Source organism: Antedon mediterranea, chromosome 3 (assembly GCF_964355755.1).
Source record: "Antedon mediterranea chromosome 3, ecAntMedi1.1, whole genome shotgun sequence".
Classification (NCBI taxonomy): Eukaryota; Metazoa; Echinodermata; class Crinoidea; order Comatulida; family Antedonidae; genus Antedon; species Antedon mediterranea.
The window spans coordinates 10,975,782-10,996,932 of NC_092672.1; the positions used below are offsets into that span (position 1 = coordinate 10,975,782).

Sequence of the window (21,151 nt, forward strand, 5' to 3'; positions counted from 1 at the left end):
ATCAAAGAAAACTCTACATTGTGCTTTTGAAGATGAGAGACAGATTCTTAAATAGATAAGAGAGCACTCAATAAAAGCTCAATAAGTTTAGAATCCACTTAAAGGTAAATCTACGTATGGTGCGTACAGCTTTCATGCCCATACACCGTTCAAGTAGATCTAACGATGAGAAATCTAGAATGGAAATTTGAAAAAGTGTTTGTCTATGCTGATAACAAAACTCTTAAGCAGTTTTTGCACTGCCAACTATAGACTTGTTTTTCTTGCCTGCATTTCTAAGCCACTAGTGATGTTAATAACACTTCAGTTCAATCCTTGCCAAGTAATGAAAGTTAGCAAATTATACAATGTATAAAGATTCACATGCTAGACACAGTCGTAATACTAATAGCCAAACTGTTAAATTGTTAAATTGCCATGTTCATTATTTCAGTGATTTGTTGCCTTTTTGTAGTTTCTCATAACCTTGCACATTTTGTAAAACCTTGTCAAAAGTCCACAATCTAGGACAGTGCAACCATTTACTTTGATTTAGAGATCATAATGTCCTTGTGTATGGCTAGCTGATGAATTATATATTTGGTATTCTTTTGATCTATCATGCCTTTATTTATTATTATTATATTAGCCTTAAAAATCTTGCAACACCACAAATCACTTTTTTTAATTAGCAAAATTACTGTTTGTTTATTTTTACATACAAGAAAAAAACATAAACCTTTGTTTTCCTATAAACTGAACATAAATATTACAACAAATATACACAAATATAGCTTAAACAGAATAATTAGTTTAAATTTAAGAAAAATTATATGTTTGCCTTACTGGTTATATATTCATAAAAAAAACAATATATAATATTGATTATTAAACTATTTTATATTTTATAAGATTTGATTATAAATATATATATATATATATATATATATATTAAAGAAGGTGTATTTAAAATACTAACAATATTTAAATAGTGAGCAAATACTTTAGTGCAGCTAGGCCTAACTGAGGTACTGTATCTAAACACAAGTATTTAGCAGACCAGATGGAGACTACACACAGCACATTCATAATCATAAACAAGATTAAATGTCCAGTTTTTATGGCTAGAAATAAAAACACACAAATAATATGGAAATAGAAACACTGGACGATGAATGAAGCTGAGTTCACCAAAAGTGGGTGACTTTCTTGCGTAGGGTGATTAATAAAAATCTAAATTACTTTGCCAATTTATAAGACATTTTAACTGTCCAAAACTAATTCAACTTATTTGACATTCATCTGCAAATAACACAAACTAATTCTTGATTTAAAGAAACATTGAAAAATACAAAAAAGTATTCTTTACCCCAAAACTATAATATAATTTTAAAAAACATTGTGAGGGAATATATTTCATGCGCTTTTATGACTTTCATATTAATTGAATTCTGCAAAAGTAATAAATTTTACATTGTGTTTTACTTTAGGTTCGTGCAAGAACACAGGCAGGATTTGGAGCTTACAGTGAACCAATAATGGGTAGTACACTAGGTAAGATGGGTGCTTTGTTATGTCAAAGGTCAAATTCATGCTTTGGCCAAATTTTATATTGAAAATAATGCAGTATATTTTTTACAATTGTTATAATGCATCACATAATTTAAAAGTCTTGGTTTTTTTTAGTCATAGAGGAACAAAACACAACAAATGTTGGTATATTAGCTGGCGTACTTTCAACGGCATTCGTTCTGTTTGCCGCCCTCGCAGCTGGAATCATTCTGAGATACTGGAAAGGAAGGCAAGTATTTTTTTATTTTTACATGAATTATGGAACAATTTATGTTGATGCCTACATGAAAAAACAAGATTTTCATAACTGAATCACTCTTAACAAAAATGGAACAACCCACAGGAGCCATCCACACAACTTTTATTATTGCACCATCAGCTTAAGTGTTCGATCAGGGAGCCGTAAAAAAAAATGTATCTCCTAAGTTTGATCTCTATATCATCAAAAGAAAGATAAATTTTGTATGAATTGATAGAATTTCAAGCAATTTGTTAAACCGAACATCGCAATGATCAAATCAGTTTGGAAATGTTTTCCCCGTAGGTCATCACACTTCACAGTACTTCTAATAAAAATGCATATTTTACTGATAAATGGCTCTGGTATATTTTAATGCCTTAGAGTGCATCCTGTCATTTTATAGTTTGAAATCATCGTTTTAACTGCAACAGACGCCTTCTACTACTGGCTAGCTTTAATTAACTATTTCAAAATGACATCCGTATCTGTATACAGACGATGCGGTAGATATTTTAAAATGATCTGTCTGGGTTTTAGCCGTTTCATTTAAAACGCAAATGTCCCTGTCGATTCTTAAGTAAAATGTTTGTGATTGATAATACAATTTTACTTCTTTTTTTTTTTAACTTTATAATTGAATTTGTAGAAGAAACATGGAGACATTTATTTTGATTAATATTTTAATTTTATTCTATTTGTTAATGTGAAATTGTTTTTTATTGAATTGTAGGAAGAAGGAAGCCCCTCCGGCGCATGTGGGAATACACACACTAACACTGACAAATGGAGAATGTAAGAATATTATTTTATTAATGTTTATATTTTTTAATATAATTTTATTATTTATGTAAGACATTATCTATTTAATATGCAAATCTGTATTAATTAATTTAATGTATATACAAATATATAATAATAATAATAAAAAAATTTGATGAAAAAATTCACTTATCTGGTTTCTAGGTAGTTTATTATAATTAAATGAATAATACGCAAATATATGTATTACTTATAGAAATAATTATTTATTTGTTTTGCCTACAGTACTTTTACCCAATATTTGTAAACCAAGAGTTTATGTTGACCCCAGCACGTATGGAGATCCCGATAGAGCCTTGAGAGAGTTCACTACAGAAATAGATGCCAATAACATTCGAATCATGTCTGTTATAGGAGGAGGTAAATGACATTTATTATTAGAAATAGACGTTTAATAGCGACATACATAGACAAACATTTGGTTAATCTAACCCACACAAACCTCACAAAATATTCCATAAAAAGTTCTTTTCTTTACTAACTTCAGCCTCTACTTATTTGAAGATATTTATATTTCTTCATAATGAGTATAAATATATAAATCATAAATCTTATATCAGATTTTATTTGTGTCTTTATAATAGTCTAATTCCATGTTTGATTTAATTTAGACATCTTAAGAAGACAGCTGTGGTTAGGTTTCAAATAAGTAAACTCAATCTAAGGTTCTTTGATGTTAATTATAAATATAGGTCTGAATGTAGTTGCAGAAACTGGTTTTCTTTACCTTTCCTCGTGGCGCTTTTACGTCGTCGTCAAATAATGTACTAATTCAACAAACAGATGTCTTAATATTTAACTTTTCAATTTTCTTGGTGTAATTAGGTGAATTTGGAGACGTATGTAGTGGATTAATCAAAACGCCAGATGGTTACACACGTAAGGTGGCCGTTAAAATGTTGAAACCTGGAGCCGCGGAAAAAGACCGCATAGACTTCCTGATGGAAGCTTCCATTATGGGTCAGTTTGACCACCCAAATGTTATCAAACTCATGGGGGTCATTACAAAATCTCGTCCTGCGATGATTGTTACCGACTTTATGGAAAATGGTGCTCTGGATTCGTTTTTACGAGTAAGTTTTACAATTTATTCTTTTAAATCAAGTTCATTAATTTATAAAAATACATTCATAAATAATTCATTGTTCTGCTGTGTCTTAAAATTTGTTTAATTTTTAGGAAAATGACGGACAGTTTACGCTTGTACAGCTTCTGGGATTACTACGTGGAATCGCGAGTGGTATGCGATATCTGACTGAAATGAACTACGTACATCGTGATCTTGCAGCTAGGAATATCTTGGTTGATCAGTGTCTTGTTTGTAGGGTTGCAGACTTTGGGCTTTCAAGAGCTAAAGAAGAAGGCATTTATGAGAGTAGGGTAAGTGACATTGTCATCTAGGTTTATTGACATGCTTTTATCTATTTAGTATGTTTATGTCAGAAAAAAGATGTTGTTTTATACGCTTCTCATGGTAATTTTTTTTTATCTGAATTTTATTGCCTGTCAAATAAACGGATTCAGCTAGTTTGATAAGCTCAACCAACTCCTACAAGTTTTTAACATAATTCATACATATATATATATTTTGAAATGTAGTGACAAAAATAACTTGCATCCTTTGCCAAATGAGATATTTGATACCATTTTTGTTTTCATTATTCTTTAATTATTTATTATTATTTTATTTCGTTTAGGGAGGTGGTAAAATACCTGTTAGATGGACAGCACCAGAAGCAATAACATTCAAGAAATTTACATCATCCAGTGATGTATGGAGTTACGGAATTGTTACATGGGAAGTGATGTCATATGGAGAAAGACCATACTGGAACTGGGGTAACCACAACGTAAGTCAATCAACCAATCAATTCACTGTATTATTTAGATAGTGAGATTAGAGTGAGAATAATAATAAAATCAATTCAGAATCACAAATAAATGTTTACATGTATTTTATAATTTGTTATTGTTTTGTTCATAGGTAATAGATGCTGTTCAGAAAGGCTATTGTCTACCGCCCCCAATGGAATGTCCAGAATGTATTTACGAGCTGATGTTGGATTGTTGGGAACGTGATCGACTTCAGCGTCCTACGTTTTCTAGCATGGTGTCGTCAATCGATAGAATGATAAAGAATCCTTCAATGTTACAAACCAAAGCCCGTCCAAGGTTAGTGTTTTACTCATGTTATCATGATATAATCATTTATAAGGGTAACTCGATAAAGTAGTTGCGGCATATGATTTAAATATGAAATAAATTGAATTATAGCATCTAAAAAACAGTCCTAATAGTGGTCCTTAATTGAATGAAAAATCTTTATTTAAAGTTTTAATTAGAGGTTTCAATTGAAAGAAAACAATTTTTTACAGTTTCAAGGAGGTGCGGTTTAATTATAGAATACTTGTAACCTAATCATTGCATTTCTTTTCATGTCTGATCTCAATCCCATTTCAATTTGGGTAAAGAATGAAAGGATTAATTTACTCATTACAGATAACAATTAAGAAAAAAACTCATCAAATCTGTTACATGCCATGCTGCTTAGAACTTATATTGTATATAAAGACACTAGCCGGTACCACTTCAAACACCTGGCCTTACTTGTTAGCTATCTGCTATTGTTATATACAGCAAATTAGCAGTTATTAGGGTATTGTAATTTGTCTATGGGTATCTAATGAACTTAATATATATGTTAGTTTGTTACCAATAATTATGTACTTGGTCTTATACAATTTGCTGTCTATTATGATCAACCTATTCTCTGAATTACCTCTGTCACTGTTAATCTTTAAGCCCTTTATTGTATGTTCTATTCAGCCTTGTGAATTTTAAAAAGTGTGGGACTGTACCATTGTATCAAAAGGGGTAGCTTCAGATAAAATATTTTAATGAAATCTACCACTGTATGAGTATTATATACATATATATTATTATTCAGATTTCCCTAAAAATAAGAAGTTTTAATTGAATGGGATGTACACAAATTTATTTAGTTATAGGGCTAAATTGTTTATTTTATCATTGTTTACACTTATTTACTTGTTTATTTATTTGTTGTTTTTCTTTTATTTACAGAGATGACCCGTTAGATCCGATCATTCCTAGTCTTTCTCATTACCACTCAGTTCCAGAATGGCTTGAAGGTATCAAGATGGGACGATACAAAAACACCTTTATTGACGCCAGTTACACTAGGTTAGAAGACATTGCCAGACTCACAACTCCAGATCTTACACGAATGGGAATCGTTTTACTCGGACACCAGAAAAAGATCATGAAAAATATCGAGCTTCTACGTCAACAACTGATGTTATCGCAAGCGACATTTGTTTGAAATTAATACAACTCTATTGACATTTTTAACGTATGCAAATTAATGCTGTTTCCCTAGCTGCTGCAAGATGTTATGTTCTTATGTCTTAGATATTGTTTACTACATTGCCTGATTTGCTTACAATTAATTGTGCCATTATACACTATATTTTGCTAATACTTTTCCAACACGATGAACAAACAGTAACAATTTTAAGTGTTTTATGAACAAAATGAAATGATTTCTTCCATACAAAAAGTACCATTCAGCTGGCATTTAAATTCCACCGATAAGTTTGTACAAAGTGTAAGTAAAAGATTTAAATATTATCATATAGCCTTGTATATATATGCATTCTTTTTTATAAGCTGTTTTAACATATTTTAGACCATAAATATTTTATTGTTTCATTGCAATTATTGTATATTAATTTAAAGTTTTTTTTTCTTCTTTATTACATCTCTTTTGTATACTGTAGAAAGTAGAATTTCAATTTAAAAAATTGAATTATTACTAAATGATATAAAATAACATGTACAATTTTGTACATGGTAAGCATAACACAGATCATGTAATGTAAGTGAAGTTGTAAAGACATGTTACTATGACTGTTATTATGGGGGAAGACCTCAACCTTGGTGCTTGAATAGTGACATGTAAAAATAGTAGAAGGTATTATATTACTTACTGTATGAATATAATAACCTTTGAAATATGTATTTTTACAATGTATAGATCCCTTATCAAAAACACATGGTATTAATCCTGTCCACACAGTATAACCTAGAATTAAGCTTGTGTTTACATGGAGTAAAATAAAAGATTGTTTGATCAAACAGTGTTGAGACATAATGTAGATTTGTATAAATGTTGAGTAAATTAATTAACAATCGCTATTGTACTGTAATGTAAGTTTAAAGCCCTGTCTACACTATCGAACTTTATGTGACAATTATGTGCCCATATATAGACATGATGATGTCATCACTACTATATTTGGGCACATTTTTTTTGTCAAACTAGTTTGATAGTGTAGTGTTTAGTCATGGAAGAATCTTCCATAGTTCTAATAAAAATATAAAGATCATTGTATTGATAAGAAATAAAAAAGAACACCTTGACAATATGTTCATGTTAAGTTGTACAAGATGAAAAAAAAACAACATTCCCAATCAAACAACTTATAGACCTACATTTGACATATTCGATTAGGGATATACTGTTAGGTATTGTTTTCCATTGAATGTCTCTGGACAAACGTTTCCCAATCGAATTGTTTGTTTGGTAATGCTTGTTTCTTTAGTTTTGTGGTGATTGCCTTCCATAATATAGTAGGGACTACTTTTAAAATGTTACAGAAATAAAGTACAGGAATGATTAAGGAAAGAGGAATTAAAGTTGTATTGCTAAAAATGGGGTATTTATGAACCATAACCAAGTTACAGAGAAACATGAGGAACTTTGGTTTTTGAGGCATGCTTAAATTCAAAATGGTTGTTACAAGAATTGATGTTCCTATTAAAGCATCAATTTCTAAAACCATTCAACTGATCCATTGTCAGCCTAAGAAATATGTAAAGTTGTATAGTATTATAAATAAATATATTAATGGTATTAATGATATTATTTAATATAAAATCTTAAGGAAGATAAATGTAATTGTTAAATTATTTAAAAAGTGTATTGTTGCATGTATTCTCTGTATAGAATCAATGCAATAATCAGGTGACATATTATTTCATTGTTTTATAAATAAAACTAATTTGTATTATAACAAAAAAAAATGAATAAAAAATATAACTGCATTTGAAAATTCTGTTGACTAATTGCTTCCGATCGTATTTTCGTTTCGGGACGGTAGAGGAATAGACGCTAAGTTAACAGAACGGAATGGAACGTGTATATAGACTACATTCAACAATTTAAAAAAACGTCATGGTCTGTCTTTTCTCTGAAAGAGGTCGCTCGCTCGATTTAATTCAATACTTATTTATCATTTTGCATTTATTCTGTTATAAAACGCCTCAACAAAGTTAACAGCAGTACATTCAATCTTGGTTTACATTTGACCCAACACAGGCCCATCGTAGGTAATTTGACCAATCACGACACGATGGGTCATCTGAAACTGCTGCTTATGATTAGACAACTCATATATGTTGTGTCTACTCGTTGAGTAATGCATCCAAGGAGATTGGGGAACCAAGGTTGCCACACTCAAACTAAAAGACTTTTAGCTGATGCAATTACTGGGGGCGTTCTATTTGTATACTGATAAATGCCTGTACTACAGTACAGGATTTTTTTCGAAAAAAAATATATTAAAGTAACATGCGCTGAACATATTAGGTGTGTCTTGCGAATTTCCTAATTATGATACAGTAGCCAGTTATGTAAAAAAAATAGAAGGGTCGAAATTTGACGATTTTCCATAAAAATTGATGTACAGGGATTTTTTTTCAAAAAAGATTCAAGATTCAAGATTCAAGAAATTTTATTTGTCCATAAAAATGGAAATTCACTTTGCTTGGTAGATTAAAACAACAATAAAAAACAAACATAAAAAATGTTGCAACAATTTAAAACGTGCAGTATTATAACAGATAAAATACAAAATAAAAAGTTGAAAATAAAAAAACTGTTAAAAATGTAAAACTATTTAAAAATTGCATTATCGTCTTACATTAGAATTAAAAATATGAATGCTATTTCAAAAATATTGCTATGCCAAAATATTGTGTTTTTAAAATATATATTCAGGTAACATGCGCAGAACACATTGTGTATAACAATAACCTTGTTAAATATAAAAGTGTCGAAATTTGACCATTTTCAGTGAAAATCCATGTACTAGTACAGGGATTCTTTTTTTTAAATTGCCAAAATATCGACTGAATATACATTGAAGTAACATGTGCAGAAAACATTATCATGATACAGTCTAGTAACCGATTATGTCAACAACTAGAAGGGTCGAAATGTGACTTTTTTCCGTAAAAATCCATGTACTATAGTACAGGGACTTTTTACATAAAATTTTTCAAAAAATGTTGACATTTTTATTTTTTTATATAAAGTGGTCCTAATATGGCATATAAGTACACATAGTACTATTAGTGCACAATAATTTAATTTAAAAAGTCTATATTTTATAGTACATGAAATTTGTTGAAGAATTGGAAAATTTGGACCTTTTTATTTTTCAATATAAACATGGACACCATAAGATGGTCAATATACATAGCAATATTAATGTATATTGATTGAATTTTAATAAGTCTATATTTTGGGTGATTTTGCAACTATAGTACAGGGAATTTGTAGAAAAATGGCAAATATTTTTCGATATAAGTGGTCCTACAACATCATAAAATGGTGATATGGCAATATGGACTTTTTAAAATTCAATTATTATGCACTAATATTGTTATATATGCATGTATATTGCCATGAATTCTTCCTAATACACTATAGACACAAGCAAAACTGAACAATTAACATTAAGTGATGTGGTCTGTATCAACTACGCATGTTTGTTCTTCATTCTGTTCAGCTGGTTTTGTATGGACCGTGAACGATTCAATAGTCGTTGAGTTCTCTCAGTTGGAACCAATGGTAAGCGCTTACTCGAATTGTAAAGATTCTGAAAATAATATAATGAAATGGTTTAGTAGAGCATGTGTGTACAGTTTTCATTTTTTTATAATACTAAAATAGCAAATATTTAAGTTCTTGAATTTAAGAAGATGATGCAATGCAATATTGAATAAAGAGTTTGGGTCACATGACATTCAATAACTCCATTGAACCATGGAGGTACCTCCATGATTGAACCAACGTGACATCAAGAGTGCATTATTCGTACTATAAACATGTCAATTTGTACTATGCATATTTATTCTTGTTATATTCAATCACAACCTTTAACTACTTTAGATGTTATTACATAAAACAAATTATTTTTATATCTGTGCAATGGAACAAATATTTTCATGTAAATGATGAATGTTCTATTTTCTGAATATTTTCATTTTTTACTAAATAAAAATATTTGTATCATTGAACTCATTGATTATTTTTATAATATTAAATATTCAAATACAGTAAAAATTATGAATTTCCTAGATTAATAAAAATACCATGAATGATTTTATAATAATTTCAAAACTGAAACCAAAACTTACAACACGAACCTCCCATTTCCTTGTTTCAATGAAAAATGTATTGACTGTATTTTTATTTAATAGTTGTATAATGTTTGAGCTAAATACATTATGGATAGATCAGTGGGAGTATGTGTACATAGTTTAACTACTACACCAAAATAAAACTTAGAGAAAGAAGATTGGCCAAATTTGAAACTAATTTTGATTGCAGATAAAAGTGTAATGCATGCAGAACTTTATGAAGGGCTGATGAGTTTTGGACAAACAAGCGATTTTATGTGACGGTTTTAGTTTGATTTGATCAAGGCATTTAAAATCTACAAATACTTGTACGAGTACAAATAAATGAGTAACAAAGGAGGCATTTGTTGATAAAGATTAAAAATTTATTTTTCCTACAGACTTTTGCAATTAAAAATGTTGGACAGGGAAAGAAAATTATTCTTTATGAACCAATTAAGTGAACTGAAATTAAGAACGACACTAAAAAATTTGCCTGTACATTGAGATCCTAAAAGTCAGAAAAGGAACGATGGCCAAGTTTAATGCAACCGCTCTACTTTTTATCGTGATTCTGACTTCAATAATATCAACAAGTTTGTCTACTAATTGTAGAAAAATATATGGTGCAAGCATTATCATGTATTTAGATGAAGGCGAAATGGAAGACTGCTCTGAAGAACGTGGAATGTATACGTGCGCAAATTGCGCAAATTTCACAATCGAGATATGTCCGGAAGCCGGCTATTTTATTTTCACCAAACAAAGTTTTCTCATAATGTGCTGTGCGGTAGTTATTGGTTTGTTCTTATTAATTACGCTTCCTTACTCCACTTTCATTTACAGTCGGCAAAAAAGAAACAGTCAAGTATTGCCAAGGTCGGGTTCAAAAACGACTACATATCGTCGTCACGATACTTTATCGCTTAACTTAGATGACGATGCATCATCATTCCCAATGGCTCCAAATGCCATGACGATAAAACCGCCTTCAACAGAAAGAATCAATGTTAGAAGGAGCTTGACAAATGTTGACACTAAAAAACCAATCACTGATGAGGTCTTAGTTGCGGATCAGCTAAGTAATCAACATATTAGTGTGAATGAGAATAAACCGGTCCCAGTTACAGAGCAGCTAAGTGATAATCGTATTAGTGTGAACGTGAGTATTAAACAATTTGAAATAGATGAAACACAAGAAGATTACACTTACATTGCAGGTGAGAGTGAATGTGATTATACAATGATATCCGATTACGAGAATTTGTCCTCGTCAAGCAACATTTACAATAGCACCGACGATCTCACAAAAGAAGATTACTTGGTTCCGAACTGGGAACCAAAACTTGACAGCGCCGTCAAAACGTTACCCCTAATTAAACCGTTCTATACAAACGAAGAAATTGAACAATGTCAAAAGTGTTGCACAGTTGGTGATGGGTATCGTAACGAAATTGTAGCCCTACAACGAACAATCTCGGTAGATCAGTTGGTACCAAAAATCTCACAGAAAAGTGAAAGGAAATTATCATCTCCGAGTCCTACAAAAAATTATCCACCACCTAACAGCTCAAGTTTTGGAACTCGATTGGGAAGATCGGTGACGGACGTCACAGAATCACGAAATTCGAGAAGAATTTCAGGAGAAAATCCCGGATATGTCACAAATGTTAACATTGTATATGAGAACTGGAACACAGAAGGAAATCGAAAACATAACACAATTACGCAGAGAAATCCATTTTTTAGGAGACCACCAGCCACCCTTCCTAAACCGACTGATAGCAGTAAGGTAATGAAAAATCTCACGTTGGAATCACGTAAAGTAAATCGCGATAGTTTTATAAGTGATGACTATGAGGACTGTAGCTCGTTGCCAACAACTTTATTCAAGTAAAGAACAATGTGATAAATAATAATGGATGAACAATGTGATACATGTCATCATAATGGCTGAACAATGTGATACATGTCATCATAATGGATGAACAATGTGATAAATAATATTAATGGATGAACAATGTGATACATGTCATCATAATGGCTGAACAATGTTTTCTTTTTTAGTCGCGTACAGCTCACTGTGTTGGTCGGTTGGTCAGTGAGTCGGTAAACACTAACTCAAATTTGTGCACGCGACTGCAGCTATGTACAAGTCCTTGTTAATTGAATGTACGGGTTAAAGATATATTGCCCCTCTGAAAAAGTGATTCTTAAACAAGTTGTTGGTGTATATGCCATTTTAATGTCATATAAATTAGTTATGACTAAAAATTGGATTGAACAAATTTATTTACCTAAAAATAATGTAATTTAAAGCCAAAAATAGTCAAATCGACTTCCAGTCAATGTTTTTTTGTTTAATTAACCATTTACATGTATTTTGTCATTTTATAAGTAAAAACATTATTATTTTTTTTTTCTATGGAGGTGATTAACTTTAAATATTAACTAGAAAATAACCTATTCAAAGTCTAATTTAAATCATTTTCATTTTTCAGGGACAATGCATCTTTAAAAAATGTAATACTGATGTTTGTAAGAAAAATATTTTTGTTATTTTCAATTTCAAACTGTAAATTTTGTCATTTGTAAATAAATGCTGATATAGATAATGCTAATTTTTTAATATGAGGAAATAATAATACTGTAATAATAATATGATGCCACAGAAATATCTCCAAAACAAACAATATTTCCTTTAACAATGTGGAATAATTAAACCACATTTTTTGATATTTAAAATCATTTTAATTTGACTAAAATTTAAAAACTACAAAAAAAAAGCTAAAACTTTGGTCGTTTTGTATTTTTATATGGATTTTTTTTTATATATTATGAAATTTGATGTCAATAATTAAAAATAAATTCTTCACTTTTTAAGAAATTAATATTGCAAGCTAAAAAGTTATCATGCAAATGTCTTCTTTTAATCTATTTTTTGTCTTAATATTTTTAATTGATGCACAAAGGAAGAAAAAATGTATATTTGACAATAAGATATACAGTAAACAATTTCAAAGTAGATGAATGCATCATAATTGTTATAATCTAAACTGTAGTCCAAGTAGTGAAAAGACATTAGAGAACTTTAACTTTCTCTACAATGATTTTAAAACATTTAAGAAGTTTTAATAAGATAGAATGCACTAAGATGGAGCATTAAAAAAATAATTAGAAATTGTATATTATGTATTAACAATTAGCTTTAATTTAATTGTTGTTAGGCTGTATAAAATAAAAGGTATGCAAGAATGAATAAAGCAACTGTTTAGCAAAGAGGTAGTAAATAATTCATTTCATGAATGTTAACCATTGAGGTATTATTAGTAGATTGGCTAGAAGGCAGTTTTTATAAAATTAAATATATTGGTAATTGGAATGAAATTAATAATTTGTTGGTAAACGCAGATACGCTCAACACCGCCGTAGTAGTGCATGATTACGTAGGGGGGCGTTACTGGCATATAACATGTTCGATTGCAGCCGCCATCTTGTTCGTTCCCTTTTTATGAAGAATCACTTTTTCAACTGCAATAACATTGGAGTCTGCCCTCTAGACAATCTATAATATCTCAATGAGGGTAACCTTTCTATAGACAGATTTAATAAAAAGAGTTAAGTAAATAGAGAGCATCACATTGGGCAATCAAACACATCATTGTGTCATTCCCTACTTGGTCATAAACCACCTATACCTCTGTTGCAGTGTGCTGAATGTACAGTATCAACGGCGGGAGGTATCTTATTCTAATGATCCTCATATGCGGAATATAATAATAATATTTGTTTTTTATATAGCGCTTATTGCACAATGCTTCTAAGCACTCATTATTATCCCAGTCATTGGACCAAACACGATGGAAACATACTCCCATAATGCAGCTAGTAATCAGCGCAAAGTTGTGTTTTGATCTAACCGGGAACCCATTTATACACCTAGTTGGATAGAGGCAAATGTAAGTAAAGTATCTTGCCTAAGGATCTCACGATCAGTAGTCCAACACACTGCGCCACACGCCCTTGTTATTGACTTGAAGACCATTATAATAGGTTACTTTTATTAAAACTGTACTATAAAAAAAATAATGTATACTGTATTGTTCTGATGTGGTTCTTCATACAATAATATATAATTAGTTTAAATACAAAATAATTTGTTGAAACAGAAAATGGCAGCCATTTTAAGGAGTTTCTGCCCTGTTGTCATCACTTTGCTATCACCTAGTTCATTCTCTAGCAATTAGAGCATCTCTTTGATCAAATCACAATTGTATATTATTATTAATAATGAGAGTAAAAACATTGCTTATGAAACTAACCACAATCTTACATCAGGATTGTAAGTACATTGCTCAGACAATAAAAACTATGCAGATAAACGTACCTAGAAATGAATTTCACAATGATCTATTTTTAGAAAACTGTTATTTTAGACAGCTATAAATAATTTTGCTAGTGAATATACCAACAAATTTTTAAAGACAGTTTTGATATTTTTCGTTAAGTTTCCGTGTTTATTTCGATAAGAAACTATAAAAACTTTAAATAATATCAAAAATAGTTTTACTTTCAAATGATTTAATAATAATAAGATATAATAAGATATGATAAGTATACCATGTGACTCTACAGTATATTTAATAGTTTAATATTCCTCATAATATTGTATTTGTAATATCACAGTATACCCTGTTGACTCTATATTTAATATTCCTCATAATATTTGTATTGTTAGTATTTGATTAAGGTGTGGCTTTTACGATAGATTATGCTGATTGTTTTAATTTCGTTTTTTAATTACGGTAATTGTAATATAACAGTTTTATTAGTTATTTTAAGATAATATCAGGAAGGTAAATCATTAGTCTGTTGTGAATAAAATAAAATGCATTAAAAAATATAATAATAAAGATTTATATAGCACAGTATCCGCAACAATAGCATTCTGTGGACTTAGTTGATACACCTAGACAGATTGCGTGGTGCAACAATAGCATTCGGTAGACTTAGTTGTTTCACCTAGACAGATTGCGCGGTGCAACAATAGCATTCTGTGGACTTAGTTGTTACACCTAGAGAGATTGCGCGGTGCAACAATAGCATTCTGTGGACTTAGTTGATACACCTAGACAGATTGCGCGGTGCAATAGCATTCTGTGGACTTAGTTGTTACACCTAGACTGATTGCGCGGTGCAACAATAGCATTCTGTGGACTTAGTTGTTACACCTAGACAGATTGCGGGGTGCAACAATAGCATTCTGTGGACTTAGTTGTTACACCTAGACAGATTGCGCGGTGCAACAATAGCATTCTGTGGACTTAGTTGTTACACCTAGACAGATTGCACGGTGCAACAATAGCATTCTGTGGACTTAGTTGTTACACCTAGACAGATTGCGCGGTAGTTGGCAGCACCAACATTCTTTTCGCCCAAGACTCCCTTCATGTTGGTGCTGCCAACTACAGCATAATCTCTTCTATTCACAACAGTGGCTGTGTGAGCTAGTACACCGGGGTAACCCCCTACTTGCCTCAAAAGATGTACTATGTAAAGTGCACTATGAAGTAGTGTTCTTATTCATGGTTAGAGAGGTATTAAAATCAAACTCTAATTGGAAGAGAAATGAACAATTTTCAAATTACCTCATTGCCCACAGTTCCCTCTCTCAGTGATTGGGGTCGAAGGGCATCCTTAAGGTCAATGTTTGTTGCCATTGGCAACATAGATGGACGACTGTTTTCCCAACCAGCCAAGCAATGCTGTATTAATAAAAAGAAAGAAAGATTAAAAAATAACCGATCAGCAGTGCAGATCCTGTTCCCCACCACATATTGATTTTTTAGTGGGTCATTTTCCCCCTCACTTTCCAACAGCAAAATCATTAAATTGTTGAAATGAAATAGACAGTAAGAGTAGACCTATGACGTATCGTTTGTTTTAATTTCAGAAAACACAGTATCTAAGAAGAATAGATTTTGCGTGAATATAACCAGTGGCACATCAGGACCAATTGAAAAAACCAATGGAAAATTTCACGAAAGGTCAATAACACTGTGTTGTACAATACAGTTGAAACTCTCATAAGAGGAAAACCCTCAGGTCTGGAAAAAGTATCCAATTACAGAAGGTGCTGCACATGGGAGGTTCGCTTAATAGAGGGCCACATTTTTTAGCGAGCATATGACTAATAATATTCCATGCATAGCAAGGCATCTCAATTTTTATGGCATTGCAATTTGTTTATATTATTTACATCATTAACATAATATTGGTTAAAATAAAAAATAATTGTTCCAGATTCTTGATTCAATCAGTTGGTTCAGAAAATTTTTGTATATGTTTAAATAAAAAAACACTTCTCGGATGCCTCATTGATCCATAACATTTGATCTTACCTGTGAAAGACCTAATGTATCCGTTGCATCAAAACTACGTCGTCTGTGAGGGCGCAATTTATATGGTGAGCGTAAGGTTGATCTTGGAATGCTAACTCTAAGAAGAAAAGGGAAGTATTGTATGTTGGTAATGCTAATATCTGTTAAAATTATGATATTAATTATCTCTTTTCACATTTGCATAAAATGTTACAACTTGTAACCAGGTTTGATCTCTCTATTTATTAGATTACACGTTTTCAAACACGCACATACGCGAACTGTAAGAAATTTCTGGAGAAAGCCTGCTATTTTATCACTATGATTTGTCAGTTTAATACAGGGCAATACATGAACACACACTAACAATTCAGAACAAAAGAAACAGGCCTCTCGTCGGTGTGTTTCTTTTCAGAGATTTCACAGGTGTCCCTTGGCAAATATCAGGAGATTTTTTTACAAACTTGGTTACAATTTGATACTTTTTGCAGGTGTGAAAAGGGTACAAGCCTGCGCCTCTTATAAATTACTAATGACAAGTTACAGTTTGAATAATTCATTTTTTGTGATTGGTCAAATCACTTGTGGATCCAAGTGGGAACTAAGTTTTATTATTATGAATACCTTATATAAGATGGTGATCCTCTCTTGACTTCAGCTGTGCGGGATTCATGGCATATTGGACAAGTGCTCTCTCCTTGTTGGTTGCCATGCACAGGCACAACAAACAGACGGTCATTTAGAGTATAATTATGCAAACCTTAACAGTAGAAAGAAACCCACACATTATTAAATACTTGCAGTTTAACATACAGAATATGTGTACAGTAATTGGAAAAATATATACTGAAGGAATATAGCAATAAATGAATTTAATCATTTAAAATTATGAAAAGGCAACAACGTGAAGAGGACAATTAAATAGACAAAATTAAGCTATATAAAATAAAATTGCATTGTAAAAAGACAATTTATTCATTCAGAGAATTAAATTAATAAACAATATACACAAAAGTCAGATTTCTCTATAGTAATTGTAATAATAATAAAATTACTTAATTATTCATCATCATCATTTAATTATTAGAACAATAACAGCAGTGTGAGTGAGGCAATAAAATGTAATACTATAAATCTACTCTCTCTAATCTGTTACTTAGTATCTCATTCACTGTCCAGTATTAACTTCCTATAAAGTTCAGTGTAATACCTACTGCCTAATTCCTAGATCTGAAACTCATAAACAAAACACCTGGGTGAAGATTTTGTGGTTAAATGCAGCATCACTTCACCTAGCAGGACTCTGGAGTTTGCACACACCAAGGCATCAACACTGGTGTTTGTTCCAGAGACCAAAACATAGGTGGGGGGGGGGGGGGGTTGGTTGGTTGTTGAATATCTAAGTTCACTCTGTATTGTACATTCTCGAAAGGTACCGATCTTTAAACGCCAGTGTTATTTTGGGTCAGGAGGTCTTCCTCGACCGAATGTTTATTTATTCATATGGATACATAGTGTGTACAAGATGTATTGTCCCCAAAAACATGAAAAATAAAGATTAATTAAATCAGACTTTGGATAGGTTATTTTGTAGTTTCAATAAAGTTAATCAATTTCGTAGAAAAAAAATAAAAAAAAAATTATTTTTTAACCTATAAGATGACAAAATAATGGTTAAATTCAACCAAAACCCCACTCGCTGGCATCCAATTTGACAATTTTGTGACATGAAAATGGCATATTAAAAAAAGAATGTTTTAAGAATTATTTTTTCACGAGAATACATCTTTAAGGGGTTTTTTGTGCAAAACTTGTAGATTGATTTGAATTGGATATCTACAGTATTTGAGTTCTGGTTGATGTGAATGGTACTAGGGATTAGAAGACACTTTAGTGTGTGAAAGGGGTTTATTATTAGTAAGTAGTACGACCTACATTGGTGTGTGTCTGTTGGATGTGTGATTGTTGGAGTTGGCAATCCTGGAATCGTTGCAGATGACGATCTGTTAAAAAAATACATGGGAAGTTGAACGACTTTTAAAATCTTACAAAAAAAAACGCTAAAATATAAAACCATTTTTTATTGTTACAAAAGAGGGCAGACTTGTAATTATCTCACATCTGTACTTCGACTTGAGTTAATATAATCTTCAGATCAACTATATTTTAAACAATATTACATCTCAACCGAAGGACGAGGCAATGAAAATAAAGCATTTTGTCTGTGGATACAAACTATATGACAGACTCGAACACATGTCTCTCAAATGCTTGTCCAATCACTTACCATTATACCACATCACTCTATGTAAAGTTTATATACAGCAACTAATATTCTTTATGGTCTCCCTCCCAACCAAGTTTTATATATTAGACCAAATGATGACATCAGACAAGAATGGGTGTTTCAACGTGGGATTGCTGTAAACATTTGCTTGGACAAAAATGAAAGTTTGTTAGGTAAAAATAAATTATTAAAACAATACCTGTCCTCTATTTGTCTATAAACACAATCTTCTCTGTTGACTCTGCGAAAATCCTTCAACTCATCAAAAAAAGCATCTGATCTCTCCGAAATGGTATCTTCTGCATCAAGCAAACCAGCTATCCAATCATAGCCCAGCAACGGTTGGACTCTTCCACTTTGATCAAGGAGGGATTGACCTGGAGAAGCATCATGCAAGCGAAAACTAACACGGTTCGGTGTCTAAAAAAAGAGGATCACAATTTTAGTATGTATGAATGTTAAAAAAGTATTGCATAACATTATTTTTAAAAAAATTAACAATCACAAGCAACTGATTGAAAACCAATTAACAATTATGTTGATGATTTTTTTGTAACAAGGCCAAAAACCAAAATTGTAAGAAAGAAAAATCTTGCTAAATATTGTAGAAAATTGGTGATCTAACAACTTACCTTTTTTGTTTTGTGACCAGGCAATAGTATAGACCTTGGGCCTTGTGTCACAGCTTCAGTTCTAACTGGTTTAGGCCGGTTGTTACCAGTATGATCAAGTTGTGCTGTATAGGAATTGTTCATAGAATTAGACAACCTTCTTCGCTTCTTCATTTCATTATGGTAATCTAATCGCAGCGCTTCTGAATGAAAGTGTGGGCTACGAGAAAGTCGTAATGATCTTCTCGGTACAGCAGTATCTTTTTTTTCTACTGAAGAGGAAGATATCTTTTTATTTGGGCTATTTTTAGATCTTATGATTGATTTAGGAGTAGACGTATGATGGTGCCACGTAGAACTAGATGTGTTACTGGTTCTTAAAGGCGTAGGGTATGGCCTTTTAGGTCTACGATTTCCACTACCAAAAACCAAATCCTCATTTTCTTTGATCGTTGAATGTCTTGATAAAATGTTATCTGATTTTCTGAACTTCAGACCAGTTGAATCCAGTTTATGATGGTCAGGAGACTGATTTAAAGTAGTTCTATCTGGTTTATACTGGTTTGGTATCTTAGTAGTGGTTTCCATTTTATCTCTAGTCCTAGAATGGCCCCTGGACCTGCACGGTGTGGATGTTTTATGGTTTCTCATAATAACTTGCTCAGATCTCTTATTCTCAAACATTTTCTTGCGTTTTGCACTTGAGCTTTCAGCACTAAAAAAAAGATATTTATAGTAAAACTAGTTAAAATGTTTGAAATGTAAACTCAACACTATTTTAAAGTCAATTTTTATCTTTAATAAGATAAAGAAAAAAAGTGGCAAAAAACAGGTTGACTTGTCACAATAGTTATTAGAATTTGGTAAAATTCATTTAAATTTTATGATTAATTTAAAAAAACACATCATCAACATTGACCAAGCTAGTATAGATAGTAAATTGATTAGCCAACACATTAATATAAAGAAAAACATTTTAAAATGCTTTTCATCTTGAAATTACTTTTCTTGTTGTCGTCTGCTTCTTTTAGAAGTTGCTTTTTGTACATTATCTGTAAACTTTGACCTCAACATATTCTGTCTGCTTTGTAGTTGTTGCATTAGGTCTTGGTAGTCATTCCGTAACCCTGTAAGGTCTTCAGCGTTTGACGCAACATGTTTGTGCATATTGTGTTATGCCTAACAAAACAAACAATAGATATTTAACATAAATAAAATTGGATTAAAAGTCTCAAAAGACCACTCTAATCACTACACTAATTGTCATAAAAGACGCACTGGGCGTTTCATAGAAATTATCGGCGGCTCAACCCTCAACTTGTCGCCGGCCCAACCGGTCATATGCCAAATAAGACTAGTGCTAGGCTAGTAGTAAAAACAGGTGCGAAACGGAACTAGCGCCGTAAGTAGGCCTAGCTAGTAGGCTAGAACTAGGCCGAGGCCAGGCCAGGGCCTAGCCTAGTAGTAGTAGGCTGGGGAGTACTGGCTAGCCTAACTTGTTGCGAAAATATAGAAATAATAAACTTAAAGTACTAGCTAGCACTCTTGGCTAGGCCTGTGTTTAATGTCAACTATTTTCCTAGACTGTCTCTAGGCCTAGGTTAATATATGCATGTGATGACCTAAAAACTAAAAAAAAATATTACGATTTTCAAAATTCTTCCCCGCGCCGCCACGGTTCTCTTCTATCTCTCTCTCTCTCTCTATCCCAAATTACAACACAACATAAACAAAAGACTGGATTGGCTTTCTTGTGTGGGATGGTGCATTTTAT

The 21,151-nt window shown here is 31.7% G+C and overlaps 2 protein-coding genes across 3 annotated transcripts in view; one reads left to right on the forward strand and one right to left on the reverse strand.

Moving 5' to 3' along the window:
• The window catches only part of LOC140044861 (ephrin type-B receptor 1-B-like), a 42,685-nt gene extending 34,932 nt beyond the window's left edge, over window positions 1–7,753 (forward strand). Inside the window, exons 7-15 of one of the 2 annotated variants that reach the window (XM_072089550.1) lie at window positions 1,470–1,533; window positions 1,666–1,784; window positions 2,527–2,584; window positions 2,837–2,971; window positions 3,437–3,684; window positions 3,791–3,991; window positions 4,309–4,461; window positions 4,596–4,783; window positions 5,696–7,753. In XM_072089550.1, coding sequence (XP_071945651.1) covers window positions 1,470–1,533; window positions 1,666–1,784; window positions 2,527–2,584; window positions 2,837–2,971; window positions 3,437–3,684; window positions 3,791–3,991; window positions 4,309–4,461; window positions 4,596–4,783; window positions 5,696–5,954 — 1,425 coding nt within the window. In that variant the 3' untranslated portion in view covers window positions 5,955–7,753. The remainder of the gene's footprint in view (window positions 1–1,469; window positions 1,534–1,665; window positions 1,785–2,526; window positions 2,585–2,836; window positions 2,972–3,436; window positions 3,685–3,790; window positions 3,992–4,308; window positions 4,462–4,595; window positions 4,784–5,695) is intronic. The other variant, XM_072089551.1, reaches the window with a different exon arrangement.
• Window positions 7,754–8,404: 651 nt separating this feature from the next.
• LOC140043566 (uncharacterized) lies at window positions 8,405–21,142 on the reverse strand. Its single transcript, XM_072088088.1, has 9 exons — window positions 21,024–21,142; window positions 20,381–20,556; window positions 19,399–20,092; window positions 18,966–19,186; window positions 18,415–18,482; window positions 17,104–17,239; window positions 16,501–16,597; window positions 15,748–15,864; window positions 8,405–9,576 (listed from the first exon to the last, which is right to left on the reverse strand). The coding sequence occupies exons 2-9, from the start codon at window positions 20,542–20,544 to the stop codon at window positions 9,457–9,459; spliced, it is 1,617 nt and encodes a 538-aa protein (XP_071944189.1). The 5' UTR covers window positions 20,545–20,556; window positions 21,024–21,142; the 3' UTR covers window positions 8,405–9,456.
• Window positions 21,143–21,151: the final 9 nt, after the last annotated feature.

Bases quoted from the DNA above. Each gene is read 5' to 3' on its own strand.
- LOC140043566 (XM_072088088.1), bottom strand. From the start codon at position 20,544: ATGCACAAACATGTTGCGTCAAACGCTGAAGACCTTACAGGGTTACGG. The intron at 20,093-20,380 runs GTAATTTCAAGA...TCTTTTTTTTAG, and splicing joins AGCAGACGACAACAAGAAAA to TGCTGAAAGCTCAAGTGCAA. The intron at 19,187-19,398 runs GTAAGTTGTTAG...CTCTTTTTTTAG, and splicing joins CTGGTCACAAAACAAAAAAG to ACACCGAACCGTGTTAGTTT.